Source organism: Oryzias latipes, chromosome 11 (assembly GCF_002234675.1).
Source record: "Oryzias latipes chromosome 11, ASM223467v1".
NCBI classification, from domain to species: domain Eukaryota; kingdom Metazoa; phylum Chordata; class Actinopteri; order Beloniformes; family Adrianichthyidae; genus Oryzias; species Oryzias latipes.
The window spans coordinates 15,837,422-15,859,725 of NC_019869.2; the positions used below are offsets into that span (position 1 = coordinate 15,837,422).

A 22,304-nucleotide genomic window follows, 5' to 3' on the forward strand; every position below is an offset into this window, starting at 1 on the left:
ATTAAATGTTGAAAGAAAAAGCAGCATTTGATGCATTTTTTCAGATTCTGGCTGGACTAGTAGAACTGAAAAAATGCCTAAATTTGCTTTCTGAAGTGTAATATCCTGCAGTTATTGTCCCTCTTCTTCATTTGTCCTGAACTTTGGCTTTTGATGACGATGTGTGTTGGAAATCACTGCAGTTTTTAGATTTAATTTTTACTGAAATATTCAGTTTGTCACTTTCGCAACACGTGACTTCAGCCGCCATTTCAACCATTCACTAAAATCTTGACAAAATGGCGTCCGACGATTTCTGATGGTTGCCGCTTTTCAGCCGACAGAGGGAGTCGCGTGTTGATGCTTGTCAGCGTTGGTGTTGGACACACCTCATCTGGACTCCATGCCAGCACAGCATCGCTGCCAAAGACAGAAAGACAGCCAGGCTGGTTTTTCCGGTGATTTCCAGCTCAGACCACAGAACAAAAGCCAAACTAACCACAATTCAGAGCGTTGCTTCACAGTTTCTTTCATTTTCACAAGAGGAACCACAATAAAGTCTGGTAACTTTAAACCAGAAGGAAAGGACGACCACATGTAAAGATTCTTCATAAGATTAAATAAATATTGCGAGAAATCAGTCCCTAACCCTTATCATAATGTTGTGAGCAGTTTAATACTTAGGATTATTCTATAATCACCTTATGAAAGTACAAGTGTACTTTAATTATTACTATTGTTTGATCTGGAAATGATTTTCATTTAGTTTACCGTATATAACTAATCTGATCACACGCTCTTGGTAAATATTCTGTTCTGAATGGAAATAAGGATTTAGTAAAGGTTTTGACTCAAAGCATAAAAAGTAAAACCATAAACAAAAGGGTTTTTTCTGTTTTATTCTACAGGAAAACAACAAATATACACAAAGCAGCTGTTGACCCCTCCGGTAACTAATGAAGACTTGTGGTAAAACAATCATTTGTTTATGAATGTAGTTGTTGGCATCAAAAGGTAAAACATGAAATATAAAAATTGAAAAATTTTCATTGAAAAACATTCATTCTGTGAGTATAAAATAAATAAAAGCATCTGATCTTGAAAATGATTGATGGAATATTATATTCAAGGAGAACGTCTCAGATTCACTATGTACAGAAGTATGTTACAGCGTGACACACGTTGAGCTTCAGTCGTTCCAGTGTGCAGTTAGTTGGTCCTTTCAGTGAAGAGCTCCTCTTTCAGTTTGTAGTAGACTCCCTTTAGATCCATCAGTTCTTGGTGAGTTCCCTTTTCTTTAACTTTCCCTCCAATTATCACCACGATCTGATCCGCCCTCTCGATGGTCTTCAGACTGTGAGCGATCACCACAAGAGTCTGGTTTGGGCGGTTGGCCAGGGCCTGCAGGACCTGCATGGAACCCATGACAGACAGATTTATTTACTTTTTTATTTTACATGTGCCACAGATTTTATCTTAAAGAGAAAACGACAGAGGAAAGAGGTGGATGGGTTTTTTGAGCCACAATAAGTGGATAAAAACATGAGATGCTCCTGAAGTTCCTAAAGACTGACAGTGTGTCCAGTAAAAAAGGCAAAATCACTTCATTTTATCTTAAATATAAAGACACAAAACTTTGTCAAGCTTTAAAAAAGTTCACAGATATTTTTAGAAAAAAGGGGTTTGATTTTGATTATAATGTTCCAAAATGCAGATTTTTAGCACTAAAATCTAAAGAGGCAGCAAAAATTGTCCTAAGATTTATCACTAAGTTTATGGTTATGGTGACCAAAGATGCAGCAAACCTTATTTTCATTCTCGATGTCCAGAGAGCTGGTTATTTCATCCAGAATGAGGACCTGGGGTTTCCTGATCAGAGCCCTGGCGATGCCGATTCGCTGTCTCTCACTCTTGGCCAGCTGACCGCCGCCCTCACCGACCTCTGAGAAGTGATTAACAATGTGAGCTCAGGATTGACTGAAGGAAATTCAAAAACTTTTTAAAAATGATGCAAAATATTATAATAAATCCTGCATGTGTATAAAAACAAAACTTTCTCCACTTTATGATCCTGTTTTTGCTGCTATCAGTATCAGAAAACGTTAGCGTTTTATTTGTTTACCGGTGTCATATCCTTGGTCCAGTTTCATGATGAAGTCATGGGCGTTGGCTTTGCAGGCTGCTTCCTTGATCTCCTCCATGGAGCAGTTAGAAAGTCCATAAGTGATGTTGTCTCTGATGGAACCAGAGAGGAGCACAGGCTCCTGGCTCACTGCAGTGACCTGAAAACAGTAACAGTGGGACATATATGTGTTAGATTTACTAAAATACACACATATTTATATGTTTTAGACTTTTTACTCTACTAATTTAACATGAGATACCTTCTTATGGAAATAGTGGTGATCATAGGATCTCAGTGGATTCCCGTCCAGAAGAATTTCTCCGTTCTGAGGCTCATAGAATCGCTGCAGCAGACTCACACAGGTGCTCTTTCCCTCTCCTGATGGACCCACTAAAGCTGTCATCTGACCCGGTTTCAGCTCCAAAGACAACTCCTGAAACAACAAAGACTTTGCTCACAAACAGCTTAAACTAAAACCAAATGAAAACACAGATTCTTTCTCACCTGCAGCACGGTTCTGCTGGGATTTGAAGGATAAGCAAAACTGAGATGGCGATAGGTGACGTGACCTTTCATTTCATCTGGTTTGAGTTTTCCGTCTGTGCTGATCTGAGGCGTTCTGTCCAGATACTCAAAGACTTTTCCAGCTGCCACTACTGAGTTGAGCATGTCACCAAAGATGTAGGTCAGGGTCTGGTGGAGGAGGAGTTTGAGAGTTGAGTGTTAAGACTTTCTACACAAAAATATCTTTACACTGTGGATAGTTGATATTTTTGATCTTTGAGTTAAAGTCAAAAACTTTAGCTGGCAGCATGGGACACGGACCCTGATGTTGACCCCTAGATCAGACTGGTAGAGGATGAAGGAAACCAGGTTTCCTGTGGTCATCTGTCCTTTCTGGATGAAAAGTCTTCCATAGTATAATATAAACACCTGCATGGCCAATCCTGTCAACTGCAGACACACAAGCAAAATATAATTAGTGTTTAGAAGGTCTGCATGCACATGCTCAGTCAGACGTCACTCAGTCCAGAAGCAAATAGGAAACATGAACTTCTCACCCTCCGTGCGAGTAAGTAAATGGCTCTAACTGTGTCTCGACGTTTCTTCAGACTGTGTGTTTCCATCAGGCGTTTGTCATAGCGACTGGCCTCTTGCGTCTCCGTGTGGAAACTTCGTACCACTCGAATACCAAACACCACCTCGTTTGCGGTGTCATTTGTACGAGCCATGGAGTTTTGCATATCCTGGAACAACCTCTGCACAGAGAAACCATTTTTTAATGCAAACACACGTCAACAAACACATTTAAGTACCTGTAACTGTCCATTAAAAGATCTTTAGTTTTATAAGACAAGTTTTACATGGATTGTTTCTTTAAGAAACAATCTTTAAAAAATATTTAAAACACAATTAAGGAAAATTGTAACAAAATTAAAAGAATCTGATTGATTTGTTGGCTCAGTAATTTTTAAAGTCCCACTCTGTTCATCTTTTAATCTATTGTAAAATCATTCCCAGTGGTCTTTTATTTGTGATTATGCCCTCTTTAGCCAGAATAAAAAAACACTGTGTTGTTTTCTTGGACACAGTTTCTGCAGAGCTGCAGTAGTTTATTAGAAATTCATCTCTGAGTTGTTGGGGGGGGGGGGGGGGGGGGTCGTTGGCATGGTGTAAGCCTTCCCACACTTCCCACTTCGTTTCCACTCTCTCACACAAACTTACAGCCCCTCACAATCCCAAGCTAACATTACCAGTGCAACAAAGATGGTGAGCAATTTTGGAGCTTGCCAGCAGTTCTGATCCAGATTCCAGCTCAGACGAGGAAAACGAAGACAGACATGGATCTATTTGTCTGTAAGTGGATGCATCAGAATGGAGCGGAGCAGGGAGCTTCTGGCCCTTCAATTGTAGCAGCAACGTCACCGCTACAAGCTTTTTCAAATGCAGATTTTTTCGTCTGCTCCTGATTTACCCCGATTTGAAATTAAAATACTCAGAAACGCAGTTTCATAATTTTTTTTTCTGTATATGTTCTTGTTCGAAACAAAAATGCACGAGAACATGAAGACACAAAATACACAATTTTTATTGGAGTAGGTCTTTAAAGAAGCTGGTTTAACAGGTAAACTAACTAAATATAAGGGAAAAAATATTTCTTTTTTTCTTGTATTTGGAGAATGTTTTTATTTATGAGCTCCTGCTGTACCTGGTATTTTGTGTCATAGATGTTCTGGATGAGACCAGTGATTGGGGTTTCCATCAGCACGAGGAGCGTGAGCTTCCATGACAGACTCATCATCAGGGAGATCATGCCGACGGTCTTGATGAAGGTCCTCAGCAGGACGTTTGCATTCAGGCACACTGTTCTTGCCATCAGTGTTGTATCTTTAGACAACCTGGATGTGATTTCACCTGAACGGATATGTTATAAGAGTTAGCTTAGTGCTGTTTACCATCACATAACTATCCATCCATTTTCTTAACCCGCCGTATGCCTTTGGAGGTCACGGGGCTGCTGGACCCTGTCCTAGCCGCAAATGGGCAAAGGCACACCCTTGACAGGACGTCATTTTGTTGCAGGGCAGCATGACATGTTTTCTATTATTTACATGTATGAGAGCCTTACCCGTCTTTATGGTCTCAAAAAATCCTATTTCCTGTTTGGTCAAGGCTTCAAACAGCTTCACCTTCATTCTGCACGTGAATGAACTGATGGCACACATTAACACACCTCCTCTGCAGCCGGCACTCACAGAACTAAACAAACAGAAAGCAAAAATTAACTGTAACACACACCAAATGAAACGCTCTTTGTGGTGCTGTTTTAGGCAGATCATGTAAGGTTTACAACAAATCAAGAAAGAAACAGTTTCAAAAAACTGTCTGTGAGAACAGAGAAAATTATTTCTGTTTTTTAAAAAAGGTAATGGTGGTTTGACATCAGCAGAGAGAAACAAGAACAGTGGTCAATCTTGATGAGTTGATGTGTGAAGTTACAGCTAGTATGTAAACTTCCTTTAAGTCTCATTCCGATCATCTTTTGGTCTATTTTAAAAGTGTACCCAGTGGTCTTTCAATTTACATTACGGTGTTTTTAGCCAAAATCCTAAAACCTGTGTCTTTTTTGAGGACATAGTTCTGCAGAGCGGCAGGAGTTCATTAGAAATATACCTCTGACCATTGGTGTGGAGCAAGTCCAGCCCAGTTCCCATTACCCATCTGTTTACACTCTCTCCCGCTAGCTTACATCTCCTTAGAGCCTCGCTCAGGGCGAAGCATTGCCTGCCTGCCGGACTGCAACACCGGGCGTTTCTCTGTGGACCTGATCTTCTGTTTGGCTGACCTCTATCCTTCTCTGACTCTGACTGCCTGCCGCCTGCCTCGATCCACACCTGCACTGTGATACTGACGTCTGATCTCTGATGCTGCCATGCTCATGTTTGACCTCTGCCTTCCCGACCCTGCCTTAGCTTCACGGACTTCTAGTTGTGCTTGATTCCTGTCAATCCATCTGTCAATAAACCTGCTGCACTTGGATCCATCTATCTGCCTACCTGTCTGTGACACCACTACAATCTTTTACAAAATTTCTTTCTTGTCTGCTCCTTATATACAATAATTTTAATAAAGCAATACTCAGAAACAAAATGTTAAGCTTAAGTTTCTTAATATATGTTCTCCATCATAGGAAAAATGCCACGAGAACATGTTAAAAGCACCAAAAACACAATTATCATTGGAAAGGGTCTTTAAGAAAAAATGGGCGTGAGCGTTATGACATGCTGCAGATGTCATCAGGTGTCATGGTCCCAAAGAAGATGGATGCTGGAAACCACGACTCACCTTCCCACAGAGTACAGGCCCATGAACAGGAGAGCAGATAGAAACTCATTTTGTTCAAAGTGACTTCCCAGGATGTCGATGACTCTCCCTGTGTAGAACGGGATGAACATCTCACCTGAGAAGAAACAGATTCAGTCAGAATGTTATACTGTTGTCAATATTTGATGTGTTAATACTAGATAACAAAAGAAAACATGAAGTATTTTTATAGGGAAAGACGTTTTCCAGTTGGAGTTTTCTTAAGCACTTGGGTATAACTGTAAGAAGTAAAAAAAAAGTAACTATTCACATGTCATTTCTAAAACATGTGCAACCAGTGCTGAACTTTTTTCTTGGGGCACTTATTCTGTATGCCGAAAATATGTGATAGCCATATCAGTTTTGGTAGAAGGAGGTTCCCTTATGGTCTGTGGGATGGGCCTCAAAATAACTAAATGCGCCCCTGCAGAAAAACAAAAAACAAAAACTACATCGCTTTTTTCTATATTTGCATTCCTCCAAATATTTGAAACCACTGCAGTTGTTGTTTTATCATTTCATTTTTAATATAGAAAATGAAAATGTCATCAGCGTTTACTCACAGAGAACAGCCAGGCACAGGAACAGCAATCCTGCCAGCAGCAGCAGGTAGTCGGGCTTGAACAGGCGGAGAACTCTCATGAACAGAACTCTGGACTTCTGTTTCTCCTCTTTGGTCTCAGCAGCGTCGTCTGCGTCCGGGATGGTGGTCTCCCAGAAGAGCGCAGCGCCCAGCGCCGCTCCGGTGAACATCAGCCAGCAGCGCGCGTCCGCAGCGCGTCCACAGAGGCTGTCCTCACCGTGCAGCGTCCTGCTGCCGCTCTCGAACACCGCCTGGAGAAGACTGTGCCCTGTTATGTACCGAATCAGAACCGGCTTAAGGTCTCCAAGAATGACCTGAACAGTGAAAGAAACAGCTGACCATCGCAGAGCCGCAGACAGCCACAGACGCGCGACATGACCGAAGAAGCTGAAACGATCTGACGCGTAAAACAAGCTGAGATCGAGACAAAGCGCCAACATCAGAGCGACCACTTTACGGATCATCCTGTCTGCCATTTTCAGCAGCAGCTGTCCTCGTTTGACCTGGGCTGGTGAAGCTCCACTTTTGTTTCTGTTTAGTTTCACTTTCATTTGCGCACTGAACAGGGGTTTCCTTGAAACAGACAGAGGGACTGAAGCCTGCTTTCATGATAAAGCAATCTGACCTCTAAGCTTGTCTATATGCCATTATTCAACTGCAGATTGTACATTAAAATGAATTGAATTTAAAATTTACCTGAATTTGTCCAACCCAAATCTTTCATTTTTGCTCTCTGGAATATATAAAAAACATTAATGTGTGTCAGAAAAGACTTACAGTTACAGCTACTTACAGTACATGTTCAGTTAAAACGTTTTTCTTGATAATAACTTAATTTCACATTTGCTTATTACAAAGAAAATTTAGTTGTAATAAGAAAATTAATAACCAGGGGTTGACAGAGGCAGGATACACACTCACTTAGAGTCACGCCTAGGGATAAAATTAAAGAAATAAATGAGGCTATGAAGCTTCTTTTTGGACAGCAGGAAGAAGCCGGAGTGCCCGGAAAAAATCCACGCATGCACTGCATGGGAGAACATTTAAAATGGTAAATGGTCTATACTTATGTAACGCTAAGTTTCTACCCTCTTTCGAAGGCCCAAGGCGCTTTACAGTCACAGTCCCGTTCACCCATGCACACACACATTCACACTGTTAATTCCACACTGAAAGGTCCCAGGTGGGATTGGAATCAGGGCCTCTTTGCTGTGAGGCGAAAGCGGCGAAGCACTAACCACTGGCCCACCAAGAAGCCCTCCTTGATACATAAACTACAAGATTGTAACTCTAGTGCTATCTTAGATGACCCCACCCTCACATTGACGTGTTCTCTCTACCATGACAAAGGTGGATGAAGGTGGAAAGATTTCATGTAATCCATGGACACCAGTGAAGATCACAAATCATTGAAGAAAAAAGGTTCAGAGCACTGTCTAGTGGGTCTAGATGACCCAACTCCCAATGTTAAAGTGCCTAGGATAGCACAAGGGTTATTGTCCCTCACCAGCAATGAAAATGTGCTCAAACGTTGAAGACTTGTTCACTTTTTACACAACTACCACATGTATAATTCTATTACTGTATGAACATACATTTGTCTGGAGGTGAAAGACAGATTTAAACGTTTAACCCTAAAAATAGAACTTTATATTTTGGGCATTTAAATGTTCGTCACTATGTGTTAACATAAAAACAGCTGCTGTTGCTAATATGGTAGACACATTGACTGTATATGTGATTGGTCCTTGTCAGTCTGAGTCTTTTTCCTGGTTGTTGTTTTCTTAAATAAAAGTTAGACCTCTTAAGGGAACAGATGAAACATATGCTAATGTGTCAAAATCTCTTTATCAAACAGCTTCAAATACTCAAACACAGACACTGAGCCTAACAGGGTTTTATTTTTAAAAATGTTTGAACAGCTAAAACATCAGTTTGTTTCTGTTTTTTATTAAAATGTTAAAGGTCGGGTTCAGTGCAGAGCTGCTGACGGATGAGCCAAATCAACTCCACACGGGTTTCAAGTCAAAAACTGAAGTCACTGATCAAAAAAGGTCGGTAGGTCATTTCCAAGAATGACCTTCTCGTCTGTGCTGTGCTCATCGATGGTGACAATGTAAGCCACGCCGCCACTGGAGCCGTCACGGTTCATGGCCAAAGCAAGAGCTGCAGAAATGAGAAGAAAAGTGGTTCAGGTGATGACCTACAGAAAATGAAGCAGAAACAAAGCAGTTTGAGGATAAACTCACTGTTGACCACAAACTTCTGACACTCTTCCTTAGTCATTCCTCTGCGATACTCCGCATCAACAAACCCATAAACATAGGAGCTTCCTGAGCCTCCAATGGCAAAAGGCTGCCTGGTCAGAAGTCCGCCGAGGGTGGCAAAGACCTGAAGGCCAAAGGGCACAAAGGCAGATAAGGATGTGGCTCAACAGAACCGACTGATATGCAGTGGAGTCATCAGATGATGGAGCAGCAAACATGAGATCCTGACCTGTCCTCCATCCCTTCTGTCCCAGCCAGCGACTATTAGATGTGCCGACAGCTCCTCCTTGTACTTGTAGGAGATGTTTTTCACCAGAGTGGCAGCTGAGCGAACCTGAGGGTCCTCATCTATCTCTAAGCTAACCAACGACAGAATGTTTCACTCAGTCAGCTGATTACAATCCAGTCTTGGTGTAATACAAAAACATTTTATCTTTCTTTTCAAAGGTTCTAACACAATTGAACCTGATAGCATTCTTTTGGATATTCCAAGCTTTAATAAACAATCTGTCAAATATGTTTGCTTTAGGAAACTTTGGATGTGAAACATCACCAACAGCAATGTTACAGAGTAATATGATTTTTTTTAAATTATAGAGGTTTTTTGAAGCTACAATTTTGTATCTTAAATGATATTTTTACAGGTTGGACATGAAGGTAAAGGATGTGACAGCTTTTTACTCTACTAAAAAGATAAAAGTGAAAATATATAAGGATCACACTTCAAATTTAAAAGGTAAAAAACTGTAAAAAAGGCTAAGAGATGTTTGAAATTGTTTAAAATACTTTTTTATTTCATCTAAAATTACAGCTCAAGACTTTTGTTCTGAACAAATCTGAGTAAGTGATATTTCATAATGCACCAATTGAATTGCTCTTTGGCAAAGAAAAATGAAGTAAAAACACTTTAGCAGCAGGTTAGAAATCTAGTAGATGGGGAGTCAAAGACACAAAGGCATTTTTAAGACTTGAACTGATTCTCTGTGACAGTTCTCTGTTGTTGTTTTTTACCTGTGCACATCCAGCTGGTAGTTAACCATCTCAGCGATGGTCTGAGCGTCTGCTGCAGATCCTGACAGAGCACAGTAGATCTTATCATGGAGGGGGGACAGTTTGTTCATCACCCTGTTGACTACAGAGTCCCTGATGGGAGAGGAGGGGGTTTCAAAGGTAAAGAGTGTTAAAACATAACCAAAGAGTAGAAGGTATCATTAAGGGCTACATTTGAGGAACTACAGCTGTTCAAATGTATGACAGAAGGAGGGAGCATGAGGGACTTGACTTAGATTTAAGTCATGGCTAGGTTACACATGCAGAGACTTGAGGTTTGGGAATTTGTTTATTATTATCAGGCATAAATGTAGTTTTGCATTAAAAATGATGAGACACAAACTGCCTGCGTTTGTGTCCCACAGGTTCAAAAATATTTTAAATACAATTTGTGACTATAAAGTAGTAGATGTTTGTTTTAAGACTTCAGATTTAACTAAAAGTCACTATGACAGAATATCTCATTTTAATTCAAAGACTAGGGACTGGACTTGGACTTGCATAAAAGGACTTGTGAGCATCTCTGCAGCATGCAGACTGGTGAACTCACCCTGCAGACACTCTGGAATCAGAGCCCAGAACGACTCCACCATTGAACTCAATGGCTATGATGGTTGTCTGCAAACAGGCAGGAGGAATGTTCACAGGTTACTTCCTTATTACCAAATTGAAAGTTAAAAAATAAAAACACAAAGAACAGATCTGCTGCATACTAGAAGGACAGGTGTTGGAGTGAATGCAGTGAAACAGTAACTTACTCCAGTTTTCACCTCCTCGGAAATCCACTGAGGCTCCGCTTCTCCCAGCATGTTTCCGCGGTTCAGAGACCCGGAGGACCGACGGATGAAGCCTGTTTGACCGCAGGAGACACGGATCCGACACGACAGTCGATCCGCTCTCGATCTAAACGGTTTTTTATACGAACTTTTATTTCTAAAGATCTGATCTAAACATTAGACGGACTCCAATTTTCCCCCAAAATATCGAAAGTGAAAGTTGAATTGTTGCTCAACGCGTCAGTTAACTTAAAGGAACAGCATCTGTCACTGAACTAATGAGATTACACACCATAGATAAATGCTTCTATTTAAAATCAATTTGTGGGATTTTTCTGTTATTATAAAAAATGATATTTAAGCAAAAGAGAAAGCAGAAGTTATAAGAGTTTGGATCCTAAATATGTTCCAAATCTGTAGAGCCTCTTCTTCATCCTGTTTTATCCCATTTTTTCACACTTTTCACCAGGCACTTTACATAGATTTAATAGATATATATTGCACTTGAAATCTTAGATATAATGACTCATGAGCTTCATAAAAGCACTAATTACTATACAGTATCAAAGAAAAAACAAATGATAAGGCTACTGATTGGCCACTTTAATAGGTACAACTTGGTAGTACGGGTTGCACCCCCCTTTTGCCTTCAAAACCGCCTTAATCTTGGTGGCGTAGATTCAACAAGGTACTGGAAGTATAGAGTTTGGTCCATATTGACATCATAGCATCACACAGCTGCTGCAGATTTGTCGGCTTTTCATCAATTATGCCAATCTGCCGTTCCACCACATCCCAAAGGTGCTCTATTGGGTTGAGATCTGGTGACTGTGGAGGCCATTTGAGTCCAGTGAACTCATTGTAATGTTCAAGAAACCAGTCCGAGTTGATTCCAGCTTGCATGATGCATTATCCTTCTGGAAGTAGCATCAGAAGATGGTAAACTGTGGTCATAAAGGGATAGAAATGGTCATCAACAATACTCAGGTAGGCTGTGTTGTAACCATGCTCAGCTGGTACTAAGGTGCTCAATGTGTGCCAAAAAAATATTCCCCACACTATTATACCTAGGGAAGTGGATTGGCAAGAGTCTCAAAAATCATATCAACCTTTATTTACATAGCACTTTTCCAACACGTCACTCAAATTGCTTTGCATGGAATACAATCAAATTTAAAAACAAAATTGCACGAAAAGAATGCCGACAATCACCCCCCCCCCCCCCCCACACACACACACACATACGCACACCATGATAGAAAGAGTGATAAAATGATGGAATGTAGACCTGGCTTTGTCCTGAAGTGGGGAAATGATATTTTGGGGACATTTCCACATCAGTGACCCCCCACCCAAGTTCACAGAGTACACTGCCACAGGACCCCCCAGATCCAATCGATAGAGTCAGACCCGGGAGATCCCGTTGCAGCGACCCCGTTCACTGAGAAGAGTCAGTCACCGATGTGGAGGATCCCTCTGAGGAAAACACTGGAGTTACAACTAAAATAGAAAAGGAATAAAAGAAAAATTTAAAACAAGAACAAAAAAAAATCATTATGTAAAACCTTAATAGAAAACCTTAATAGACATATAGTGGTGGAGAAAATTGTTGGTAACCCTCAGTGAAAGAAAGAAAGTCCACAATGCTCACTGAAATGACTTGAAACGTACAAAAGTAACAACAAATTAAAATTTATTGAAAATTAAAGAATCAAAATCAGCCATTACTTTTGAGTTGTTGATTAACAGAATTATTTAAAAAAACAAAGTAATGAAATAGAGCTGGACAAAAATGATGGTACCTTTGACTTAACATTTTGTTGCACAACCTTTTGAGGCAATCGCTGCAATTAAATGGTTTTATGTATTTGTCAATAAGCCTTCTGCACCTGTCCACAGGTATTATGGCCCACTCCTCATGAGCAAACTGCTCCAGTTGTCTCCGGTTTGACGGGTGTCTTCTCCAAATGGCAGGTTTCAGCTCCTTCCACAGATGTTCAATGGGATTCAGATCTGGGCTCATAGAAGGCCACTTCAGAATAGTCCAACGCTTTTCTCTTAGCCATTCTTGGGGTTTTTGGCTGTGTGTTTTGGACCGTTGTCCTGTTGGAAGACCCATGACCTGCGACTGAGACCAAGCTTTCTGATGCTAGGCAGCACATTTCTATCCAGAATTCCTTGATAATCTTGGGATTTCATTTGACTTTGTACAACTTCAAGACACCCTGTGCCAGATGCAGCAGAGCAGCCCCAAAACAGAACTGAGCCTCCTCCATGTTTCACAGTAGGGACAGTGTTCTTTTGGTTGTATACTTCATTTTTGAGTCTACCAACATAGATCATCAACATATCAAATAAATTCCTAAAATTCAACTAAAAGCTAAATTAATAAGGTAGGTCTTAAGCCTCTCTTTAAAAACATGAACATTCTCTGCGGCCCTGAGGCTCTCTGGGAGGCTGTTCCACAGGCGAGGTCCGTAGTAACTGAATGAGGCCTCGCCGTATGTTTTAGTTCTAACTTTTGTGATTCCCAAAAGGCCGGTATCAGAGGACCTCAGGGTCCGCGAGGGCTCATACTTTAAAATCATATCAGATAAATATGAAGGCCCGGGACCATAAAAACATTTATAAACCAATAAAAGAACTTTCAAATAAATTCGGAAGCGCACTGGGAGACAATGCAGCGATTTTAAAATGGGTGTAATGTGTTCCCTCACTATAAGTTATGTATCACGTCTTCTCTGGAGCCCACTACAAAACACCATAATTTGGGTTGTTATATGGTACTGACAGCAACATGGCACAGAGTATCGGGACATTTCTCATAACAGCAAAAACTTTGAGGCTGACTCCACATTTGACATTTAACACAAGCTGATTCTTGGGATGTCTTGTTGTTTTGGTGCGGTGCAGAACTGTAGAACTGGCTTAGTGTGCTGTGCTGTTAACTAGCAGTCAGGGGTTTAAGTAAACAAGAGTCAAATGCTGAAGGATGCTCACAAATAATTAAATAAATATCATCTTGACTGCTTGTGGTTCCTAGAGTTAATAAAAGTACAGTTGGAGGTAGAGCGTTTAGTCACCAAGCTCCCAGCTCATGTAAGAGAGGCCGACAGAGTTTCTACATTCAAAGTTAGACTGAAAACATTCCTCTTTGGACAGGCTTATTGTCAGACTAGCTAGTATTCAGAGATTATTTAACTTAATGTTAATGTTTTAAATTAAAATTAATAACAATAACTTTTTGTTGTTAGTAGGCTGCTAGAAGTTGAAGCGGGGGTAACTATGGTGCTTTGGGGTTCTGTCCTCTTTTCTCATCTACTTCTACCCTTCCTCTCTTCCCTATTCTTGATTATCATTCATCATTTAGTTCTCCATGCCTCTGTTTTGTGCAGTGCGATTCATGTACTGTCCCCCTCCTGGGGAGTGGGAGTGATTCCAGATTCCAATTGGCTCATCCGTGCTCCTGTACCTGGCCGTGTACCTCGTCTCTGCTGCTGCTCCTACACCTGTCCCCCCAACTCCGTCTGGATGAAGCTCGTCTGCTGGACTTTAAATATGTAGTTGTAGAGTTAGATAAGTTAATTCTTCTCTATGAGTTCTGGTAAATCGCCTGTCTGTCCTGGGGGAGGATCCCTCCTTCATGTGGGCACCACTGAGGTTTCTTCGTTTTTACCGGAATCGTTTTTTTTGGGAGTTTTTCTTTACCGCGAAGGGGGGTCTAAGGGCAGGGATGCCAGTATAGCTTAGTCAGTTTGTTAGTTCAATTTAGTATTTTCCTATTGAACTCTATGTATTCATGATCCGTTTGACTTCATGTTCCACTTTTTCAATTACCAATACGAAGCCCATCGAGACGACTGTTGTTGTGAATTTGGGCTATGCAAATAAAATTGAATTGATTAGAGATGGTTGTGGGTGAAAATCCCAGTAGAACTACTCTGAAACACTCAGACCAGTCCGTCTGGTACCAACAACCCTTCCTTGTTCAAAATCACTTTAATCAACTTTATTTCCCATTCTGATGGTCGGTTTGAACTGCACTAGATCATGTCTGCATGCATCGAGTTTCTGCCACGTGATTGGCTGATCAGAAATCTGTCTGAATGAGCAGTTGGTCAGGCGGCCTACTAAAGCGTATCAAAGCAAGTCATTAAACACACAAGAGGTTGTTTATTTTTTAATAAAGACTTTATTCACAGACATTGTTAACAGCAGTTGACAAAAGCTGTGCATTGTACATATAAGGAATTTTATTACTACATTTGAATGTTTCAGAACTAATTTATTCCATCATTCATCCTAAATCCAATCATCGATGTGACTCTGAAATTTGACAACAACTGCTCTGTAATCTCAGTGTTTGCTTCCATAAAAGAGGAGACCGGTCACTCATCACTGAACCTGGGAAGTTTGTCACCAGGAATAACAATATGCTCCACTCCTTCCTTTGTGATGACCACAAGATTAGCCACCCCTCCGCTGACGTTGTCCCTGCCCATGGCCAGAGCCAGAGCTGCAAGCAAAGAGGTGAAAGCACAGAGAATTTAAAAAACAATGAGGAATGACATAGATAATAAGTAAACTCACAGACAAAACCATTAAAGTCATTCAAACATTTTTGCTTTAATAGATGCACATTTACAGAATATAAAACTACCATGCACCACATTTGACATCCATTCTAGACTACTGTTGAATTTTTTTGAGCCAAAGAAATGAAACTTTTATTCCAGGGAAGTTCATTCAGCGATCATCCTCCATTACAGCAAAAGCAGTTTACCGTACTTTATATGTTTGTGTTGGTCAGTAGGTTGAAGAAATGCCTAACAGTTAAAATAAACCCATGAGCATGGTTAGTAATGTACATTCTCCTAATATTAATGAACGCCTACTGATATATTTTCGTATGAACACAAACGGTGGCTAGCGCTCTTTCCTCATAGCAAGAAGGCCCCTGGTTCCAACCCCAGCTGGGGGATCTGAAACAGAATTATCAATAAGGGACCTTTCTGTGTGGAGTTTGCATGTTCTCCCGTGCATGCGTGGGTTTGCAAAAACATGCTCAGTAGGTCAATTGGTCCCTCTAAATTGTCCCTACGGTGTGAATGTAAGTGTGTATGGGTGTGTGATTTATGTGGCCCTGCGTCAGACTGGCGACCTGTCCAGGATGTACCCTGACTTTGCCCACGAGTAGCAGAGATGGCTCCGGCAGCCCCGTGACCCCAAAAGGGACAAAACGGATTAGAAGATGGATGGATGAATGGAATAACACATCCTGTGAAACTACTTCACTATTTCAGCATTTGTCTTCCTCCTGTTCCCTGCTGATTGGTGCTCTGAGCAGGTACTTCTCATCAATCTGCTACTTTTCATCCAATCTGTCAGTATTTGTCTTTTCACAATTTTCTTCATGAGCCAAGTTTTTTCCCTCCCAAAGCCAAGCTTTGGTGTTCATGTTCCCCCTTTTTTAATCCTAGCCTTCATTCCAATCCAAGCAGAAGAACCTTCACTATCAAGAGATTGTTTGTCATCCGCATCTATCTCTACCCCTACTGCCCCCCTTTCTTACAGAGAAGACTTTTCTTTTCCTGGAAATCCATCTCCAGTCTGTCATCACTTTTCAAGTTGGTCAATCTCCCATCCTAGAAGATTGAGGATTAAAACCCACCATTCTCTGCATCTTTCCCACTTCTGTCAGAAAATCATTTAATGATTTATCTTCCACTGACAACAGTGTCTCCTGCCCTTCCTGACTTTTTTCTCTCCCCTTATGAGTCTTTTATTTCAATCACTTCTTCTACTCTCAATATAATCCCTGTTCTTATTAAAACTCTTTTTTATTTAGTTTATTCTTCCTTTTGGGTGCTGATCTAAATCTATTACAGTATCCATTGTGACAAATATTAAAGAAGTGCACGTATGTGTGCTGAAGTACAAACTGTCTTATTTTGCTGCAAAATAAAACATTTAAATAAATGTTTCTGCATGTTGCCAAGTCTTAGCATGAACATCTTAAAGCTGGAAAATCTATTGTTTAGTATAAAAGTACCATTTGTAGCAAACTGTAGACACTCTTCTCTGGTCATGTTGACTTTGTATTTAGCATCGACATAACCGTAGATATATGTGCTGCCTGATCCACCGATGGTGACGGGCTGACTGATCATCATCCCACCCAGAGAAACGACGTACACCTGCAGATGAGAGGAGAACAGCCACATGTCAGTTAAAGCATTTACAGGATGGTAGCTGCGCTGTCATCTTCTACAAACCTGAGGTCCTTTCTTCTTGTCCCAGCCTGCAGTGATGAAGCCGGCTTGCAGCTCCTCTTTGTTGTTGTAACACAGTTGCTTTAGTACTGAAGCTGCTGAGATCACCAGTGGAGGACTCTCCATCTGAATACTATCAAAAAAGAGCACAAAGAAAGGTTTTGGTTTATTCTGACCAAAGTCATTTAGGCTTTGTTTTGCTTAGTGTATGTTTGTAACATTAGTAAATAAAGTGTGACATAAATATATGGTGTCATTATTCTGGTTGTGTGTACCTGTGAAAGGACAGCTGGAATTTTGCTGTTTTGGTGACGGCCTGAGCGTCTGCAAGTGAACCAGCCATGCAGCAGAAGATCCGGTCATGGACCTGGATCACCTTGTTGATGGTTTTGGATGATACATACTCCCTGATGACAGACAGATGCAGAAAGTTGCCAAAAAGTCACATTAGATTTAATAATTTACTTTTTTAAATTTATTTATCCCACAATGGGGAAATTGTTTCTCGGCGCTTTAACCCATCCCTGGGGGGAGCGGTGAGCTGCAGACAAGCCTCACTCGGGGGGGTTGTTGGACGTCCTGCTCTACCGCCTGAGCTAAACTGCCGCCCATGTATGCATTATGTATGCATTATTATGATGATCAATTAGAACTTCAGCAACATGTATTCATCCTGTCCTCTTCCTTCAGCATACTAAAATAACTGAATGGAAAATGACATATAGCACTTTTTAACCTTACTTCAAGGCCCAAAGTACTTTACAGTCACAGCCACTCACACATTCACACACTGATGGCAGCTCAGTGAATGACCGTAGTCTTTGTAGTAACTAATCCAAATTACACAGAAATCTGAATACTATTGAGTGTTCAAACTTGTCAAGGTGAAACTTAATTAAACTCTTAAATTGAAGTGATGCTTTTCAGTGACTTCTGTTTTTGACAGGAATCCTCACCCTCCAATGGAAGCTCGGGAGTCAGATCCGATCACGACCCCTCCATCAAAGACTGCAGCCAGGATGGTGGTCTAAGAGGAAAGGGGATTTAAGCTATTTAAATCACTACAGCATTACAGCTTTAATCATCCGGGTTTATGCACATTTACCGGTGCAACAAAAAAGGTGAGCAAGTTGGAAATATCCAGCCATACAGTTTTGAGCAAGATGTCAGCTCAGACGAGGAAAACAAAGACATTCAGAATGGATGTCAATACCACAGGCATTTTTTGTCCCCTCCTGATTTACATAGATTTGAATAAAGAAATACTCAGAACAGCAATTTTTATGATTAATTTTCTTCATATGTGTCCTCCATCATTAGAAATCCCAGAAGAACATGTTAAAACACCCGGAACACCATTTCCATTGGAGTGGATCTTTTTGAGTGCCCAACACGCTAAGGATTCTGGGATTTGTAGTTGTGATTCAGCTGGAAAATGAAAGGGCAATTAAACTTTTTCTTTGAATGAAAAGAAATACGTGAACGAATAAACACATATTTTAGAAATCCCCGACATCTGATACACGTTTGGAAAAAAAAAACAGATTCAGTCAATATTTGACTTCAAAACAGCAGCACCGCTTCTGGTTAACCGATTACTTAACTGTTTACGTTTTTAAAAATGGGGGGGAAAGTTAAAATTTATCTTCCTCTGCAGCTAAAACTTCGGGTGATGTGCAGATCTACTCACTCCTGTGCTGACTCCTTTGACTCGCGAGTCCGTGAAATGTTTCTCCATTTTCTCTCCAAAACCGAAAGAGAGGAAGATGATGATGTGACGCACCGAACAGCGACCTCAGGCGCACCGAGCAGCGCACAGACGCGCACAGACGCAGAGTCCGTCCACCATGGCGCTATCAAATGTCCTCGACAGTCCAGCAGCTGGATTCAACTTTGACAACGCGGCCAGGTGAGAACCTCTGCAATGGGCCAATGACGAAGACTGGCTCAGTGGACAATAGATGATCAAGTAAACATTAGTTAAGTCTAGTTGTAGCTTTTTCGGATCAAAAGTGAAAGTAAGTTTTTCCTGCTTTGTGAATGTTTCATTGACTGAACAGTAGCTTTAAATTACGACCAGGGCTATTTACTTAAGTCTTTGGTCATAAATGATCAAACCCACCTGTCCTCACCTGCCCCCCCCCCCCCCCCCTTGCAGAAACGCTGCATTTGAGGGTCTGTTTGAGGGGGGGCAGACCCCCAAACCTCTGAAAACTGGCACCACCATAGCTGGAGTCGTGTTTAAGGTGAGGATGACTTCAACGTTTAAACTACACTGATAAAAACATTAAAGATTCTTCACAATATAAACATATATAAGATGCATATTTTCACCCTGGACCTCTTCATCTCCCTTGGACCAAATGAGGCTGTAATGTTTCCTCTTAGAGGTTTAATAAATGTACAAAACTTTGATTTCATTGTACAGACATGAATACATGAATAATTGTCTGGCAGACTCATTTTAGTAATAAACAGTAATGCTATTTTTTTGTCTTAACTCTCTTGCTGCAGGATGGAGTGGTTCTGGGAGCGGACACAAGAGCCACATCCAGTGAAGTGGTGGCAGACAAGATGTGTGCCAAGATCCATTACATTTCTCCAAACATATAGTATGTGTAATGAAGGGTTATTAGTGAGAACACTGCTTCACACACTGCAGACTTTAAATTAAAACAAACATTTGCTGCAAAAGTTTCTGTTCTTTCTGTAATTTATTCTTGCAAAGTAGTTAATCAAGTTGCTTTTATTTAAATCTCAAGGTTTGTGTTCATGAAAAACTTGTGCATACTGGCGATACCTGCATGTTAATTTAAATGTTTCTTATTTCCTTTTTCTTATTCATAAATATTGTGATAAAGATTCATGTCCTCTGTGTGTCCAGCTGCTGTGGAGCAGGAACAGCAGCAGACACAGAGAAGACCACAGACCTGCTCTCCTCCAACCTCACCGTCTTCTCCCTGAACAGCGGCAGGAACCCTCGTGTCGTCATGGCCGTCAACATACTGCAGGACATGCTGTACAGGTGAGTGCTCCACACACCTTTGTGTCCAGATTTGTGCGAATGAATTGGATCTTTTTACTCAAAAATGGTCAAAGTTAACATAGTTATCTGCATACAGGTATCATGGCCAGATTGGTGCAAATCTCATTCTGGGAGGAGTGGACTGTACAGGGAACCACCTGTACACTGTGGGGCCTTATGGCAGTGTAAATAAGGTGCCTTATCTGGCAATGGGTATGTAACACAAATGTTAGCTGTACTTTTGTCTAAAAGTCATTGCTGTAATCTCTGCAGGGCTCTTTTTAGGCACCTCTGAGATCAGGACTTTATTGAATGTGGCAACATCTATTAAGCATTATAAATGCAAATTACTCCTAATATCCAGTTCAATCTTCGTTTCAGGTCACTTTGTGTTTTATTTCTGCAGGATCTGGTGATCTGGCTGCTCTTGGGATTTTAGAGGATCGTTTCAAGCATGACCTTGAGGTATAATTTTTTAAATGTATGTAAATAATAAAAATTTCATTTCTTGTGAGTTTTTCATTGAGGTCAATCAAGCTGCAAAGTGGTTACATTTTTTCTTCATTATTGTAAAAGGGAAACAGGTTCAATGTTAAAACCTATTGGTTCTTTAATATTCACTTAGTTAAGGCCTTTGTTTATCTTTTCTAAATGGTTCTTTAGCTGGAGAAGGCGAAGGAGCTGGTTCGAGATGCCATTCATGCAGGCATCATGAGTGATCTCGGCTCCGGCAACAACATTGACATCTGTGTCATCACCAAGCAAGGAGTAGACTACATCAGACCCTTCCAGGAGTCTGAGTACAAAGAGACCAGGTAACTCAGGTTACAGATGGTCAGAGACTTTGTCTGGTGCATTGTGTGTAGTTACTCTTCATTCAGGTGTTTTAGTAGAATGTAAGTAACCGAAAGGAGCAGGATCATTTTATATCGATTTATGCAAAGCCCATTTGTGATCTTTATCAATGGAATTTGAAACTGTTTTATTAAGCATATTTTTCAAATATTCAGGGTAAATTTCCGCAGGCAGAACACAAATCAGGCAGCTCTCTTTCTGAAAAGAAGTTCTATTTATTTAAAATAATAACTACATTATGATTGAACCTGCCAAAAGATCACACAGGTCTTGCATTTAAGCTTAATTAACCAATCTTAGAAATGTCAGTTTTAGGAAAACAATACTTAGTTTTGAAACGTTCCTGATTAGTTCTGCTGGTAATAATCTGTATTTTATCTGTCTGTTTTGTTATAGGAAACCGAAATATAAATATCGTCCTGGCACCACACCAGTTTTGACAAAGAAAGTAGTCCCTTTAAAACTGGAAGTTGTTGAGGAGATCCAGCAGCAAATGGATACAGCCTGATCTGTAAAATTTCGACTCAAAAGAATCTTCTGTTTCATCATTTTGCTTTCCTGTTCTATTTCAACTGAAACATATTTTGATGATTGTTTCTGTACTGCTGTTGGGATGAACATTTTGGACACTATAAACTTACTGTATGAATGATCTTGTACTCTCATTAAAAACCTTTTTACAGTCTCTTGTGATTTGATTTGATTTGACAGGTTTATTTCAAGCAATCAAATAAGATTAATGTGCAAACAATACAAACGGCAGTTATACATTCATTCAAAGACGTATCGGACTATAGGATAATTAAACATTAAATTAAATATTGCTTGAAAGGGAGGGGAAGGAAGCGAACTTATATAATCCCACCCTGTTCTACCGTAACCATTTTATTACATGATTTATCAATATCCGGTTCCTAACTTTTTATCAGACAGGATTAAGAATCCTGAAGTATCGATAATTCACATGACAAAGATGACTTATTATGTAAAAATAGACATAAATATTTTAGAAATCAACATAGCAAATGAAGATCAGTTATCTAAAATAAATACAGATTATATTCATTAGAAAAATTATGACAATGATTAAAAATAATACTATATCAGAAAAAATAGACATAACACTGTTTCCAAAATCTTCATAGATCAAAAGTTAGAAAAAAGTTCAAATTATTTTTCATGAGGAGAAATCCTGAATCAATTTTTGGAGCATGTGATGTGATATAATTAAAGGTCAATCATTTTAACCATCTTCAATAATTGCTTAAGATTTTTTAAATTATAATTATAAGGTAACAACACAGTGAAATAAAAGGGTGATCAATGCTGTCTTGTTTTAAACGAGTTATCTGTGTCACTCCTATAAGCTTTAAGCAGAGTTTACACAGAACATACATTTCTGTAGCACTATAATTGTATTTGTCCCTAAAATAGTTATTCAGAAGCACCCTTATTAATGCATGTTTGCTTTTTTTTCTTTCGAGTTTCTGAAACCTGAAGGACCATTT

At 40.1% G+C, this 22,304-nt stretch overlaps 4 protein-coding genes across 4 annotated transcripts; 1 reads left to right on the top strand and 3 right to left on the bottom strand.

Annotated features, from left to right (window-relative positions):
- Positions 1 to 1,136: 1,136 nt before the first annotated feature.
- abcb3 (antigen peptide transporter 2-like) lies at positions 1,137 to 7,080 on the bottom strand. The gene is given in 11 exon segments (NM_001278887.1): positions 1,137 to 1,389; positions 1,785 to 1,921; positions 2,102 to 2,261; positions 2,364 to 2,537; positions 2,609 to 2,797; positions 2,930 to 3,058; positions 3,166 to 3,363; positions 4,314 to 4,519; positions 4,734 to 4,864; positions 5,951 to 6,065; positions 6,532 to 7,080. Coding segments are annotated over 11 exon segments (2,136 nt in total). The 5' UTR covers positions 7,028 to 7,080; the 3' UTR covers positions 1,137 to 1,188.
- Positions 7,081 to 8,519: 1,439 nt separating this feature from the next.
- Positions 8,520 to 10,728, bottom strand: psmb9 (LMP2). Its single transcript, NM_001278827.1, is given in 6 exon segments — positions 8,520 to 8,717; positions 8,801 to 8,942; positions 9,048 to 9,177; positions 9,830 to 9,961; positions 10,419 to 10,486; positions 10,627 to 10,728. Coding segments are annotated over 6 exon segments (651 nt in total). The 5' UTR covers positions 10,678 to 10,728; the 3' UTR covers positions 8,520 to 8,589.
- Positions 10,729 to 14,988: 4,260 nt separating this feature from the next.
- Positions 14,989 to 18,703, bottom strand: psmb9-like (proteasome subunit, beta type 9-like). The gene is made up of 6 exons (NM_001201518.1): positions 18,607 to 18,703; positions 17,873 to 17,943; positions 17,192 to 17,323; positions 16,920 to 17,049; positions 16,697 to 16,841; positions 14,989 to 15,160 (listed from the first exon to the last, which is right to left on the bottom strand). The coding sequence occupies exons 1-6, from the start codon at positions 18,652 to 18,654 to the stop codon at positions 15,033 to 15,035; spliced, it is 654 nt and encodes a 217-aa protein (NP_001188447.1). The 5' UTR covers positions 18,655 to 18,703; the 3' UTR covers positions 14,989 to 15,032.
- Positions 18,690 to 21,482, top strand: LOC111948194 (proteasome subunit beta type-7-like). Its single transcript, XM_023959932.1, has 8 exons — positions 18,690 to 18,825; positions 19,075 to 19,162; positions 19,431 to 19,528; positions 19,801 to 19,941; positions 20,039 to 20,154; positions 20,348 to 20,406; positions 20,605 to 20,756; positions 21,193 to 21,482. Exons 1-8 carry the CDS (start codon positions 18,764 to 18,766, stop codon positions 21,302 to 21,304), a joined length of 828 nt encoding a protein of 275 aa, XP_023815700.1. The 5' UTR covers positions 18,690 to 18,763; the 3' UTR covers positions 21,305 to 21,482.
- The last annotated feature ends 822 nt before the right edge of the window (positions 21,483 to 22,304 follow it).

Coding starts and splice junctions, on each gene's coding strand:
- LOC111948194 (XM_023959932.1), top strand. CDS start 18,764: ATGGCGCTATCAAATGTCCTCGACAGTCCAGCAGCTGGATTCAACTTT. Junction 19,942..20,038: donor CTGCAGGACATGCTGTACAG/GTGAGTGCTCCA, acceptor ATCTGCATACAG/GTATCATGGCCAGATTGGTG. Junction 20,407..20,604: donor GTTTCAAGCATGACCTTGAG/GTATAATTTTTT, acceptor ATGGTTCTTTAG/CTGGAGAAGGCGAAGGAGCT.
- psmb9-like (NM_001201518.1), bottom strand. CDS start 18,654: ATGGAGAAACATTTCACGGACTCGCGAGTCAAAGGAGTCAGCACAGGA. Junction 17,944..18,606: donor TCAAAGGAGTCAGCACAGGA/GTGAGTAGATCT, acceptor CTTTCCTCTTAG/ACCACCATCCTGGCTGCAGT. Junction 17,050..17,191: donor TTCCAGCTGTCCTTTCACAG/GTACACACAACC, acceptor CTTTTTTGATAG/TATTCAGATGGAGAGTCCTC.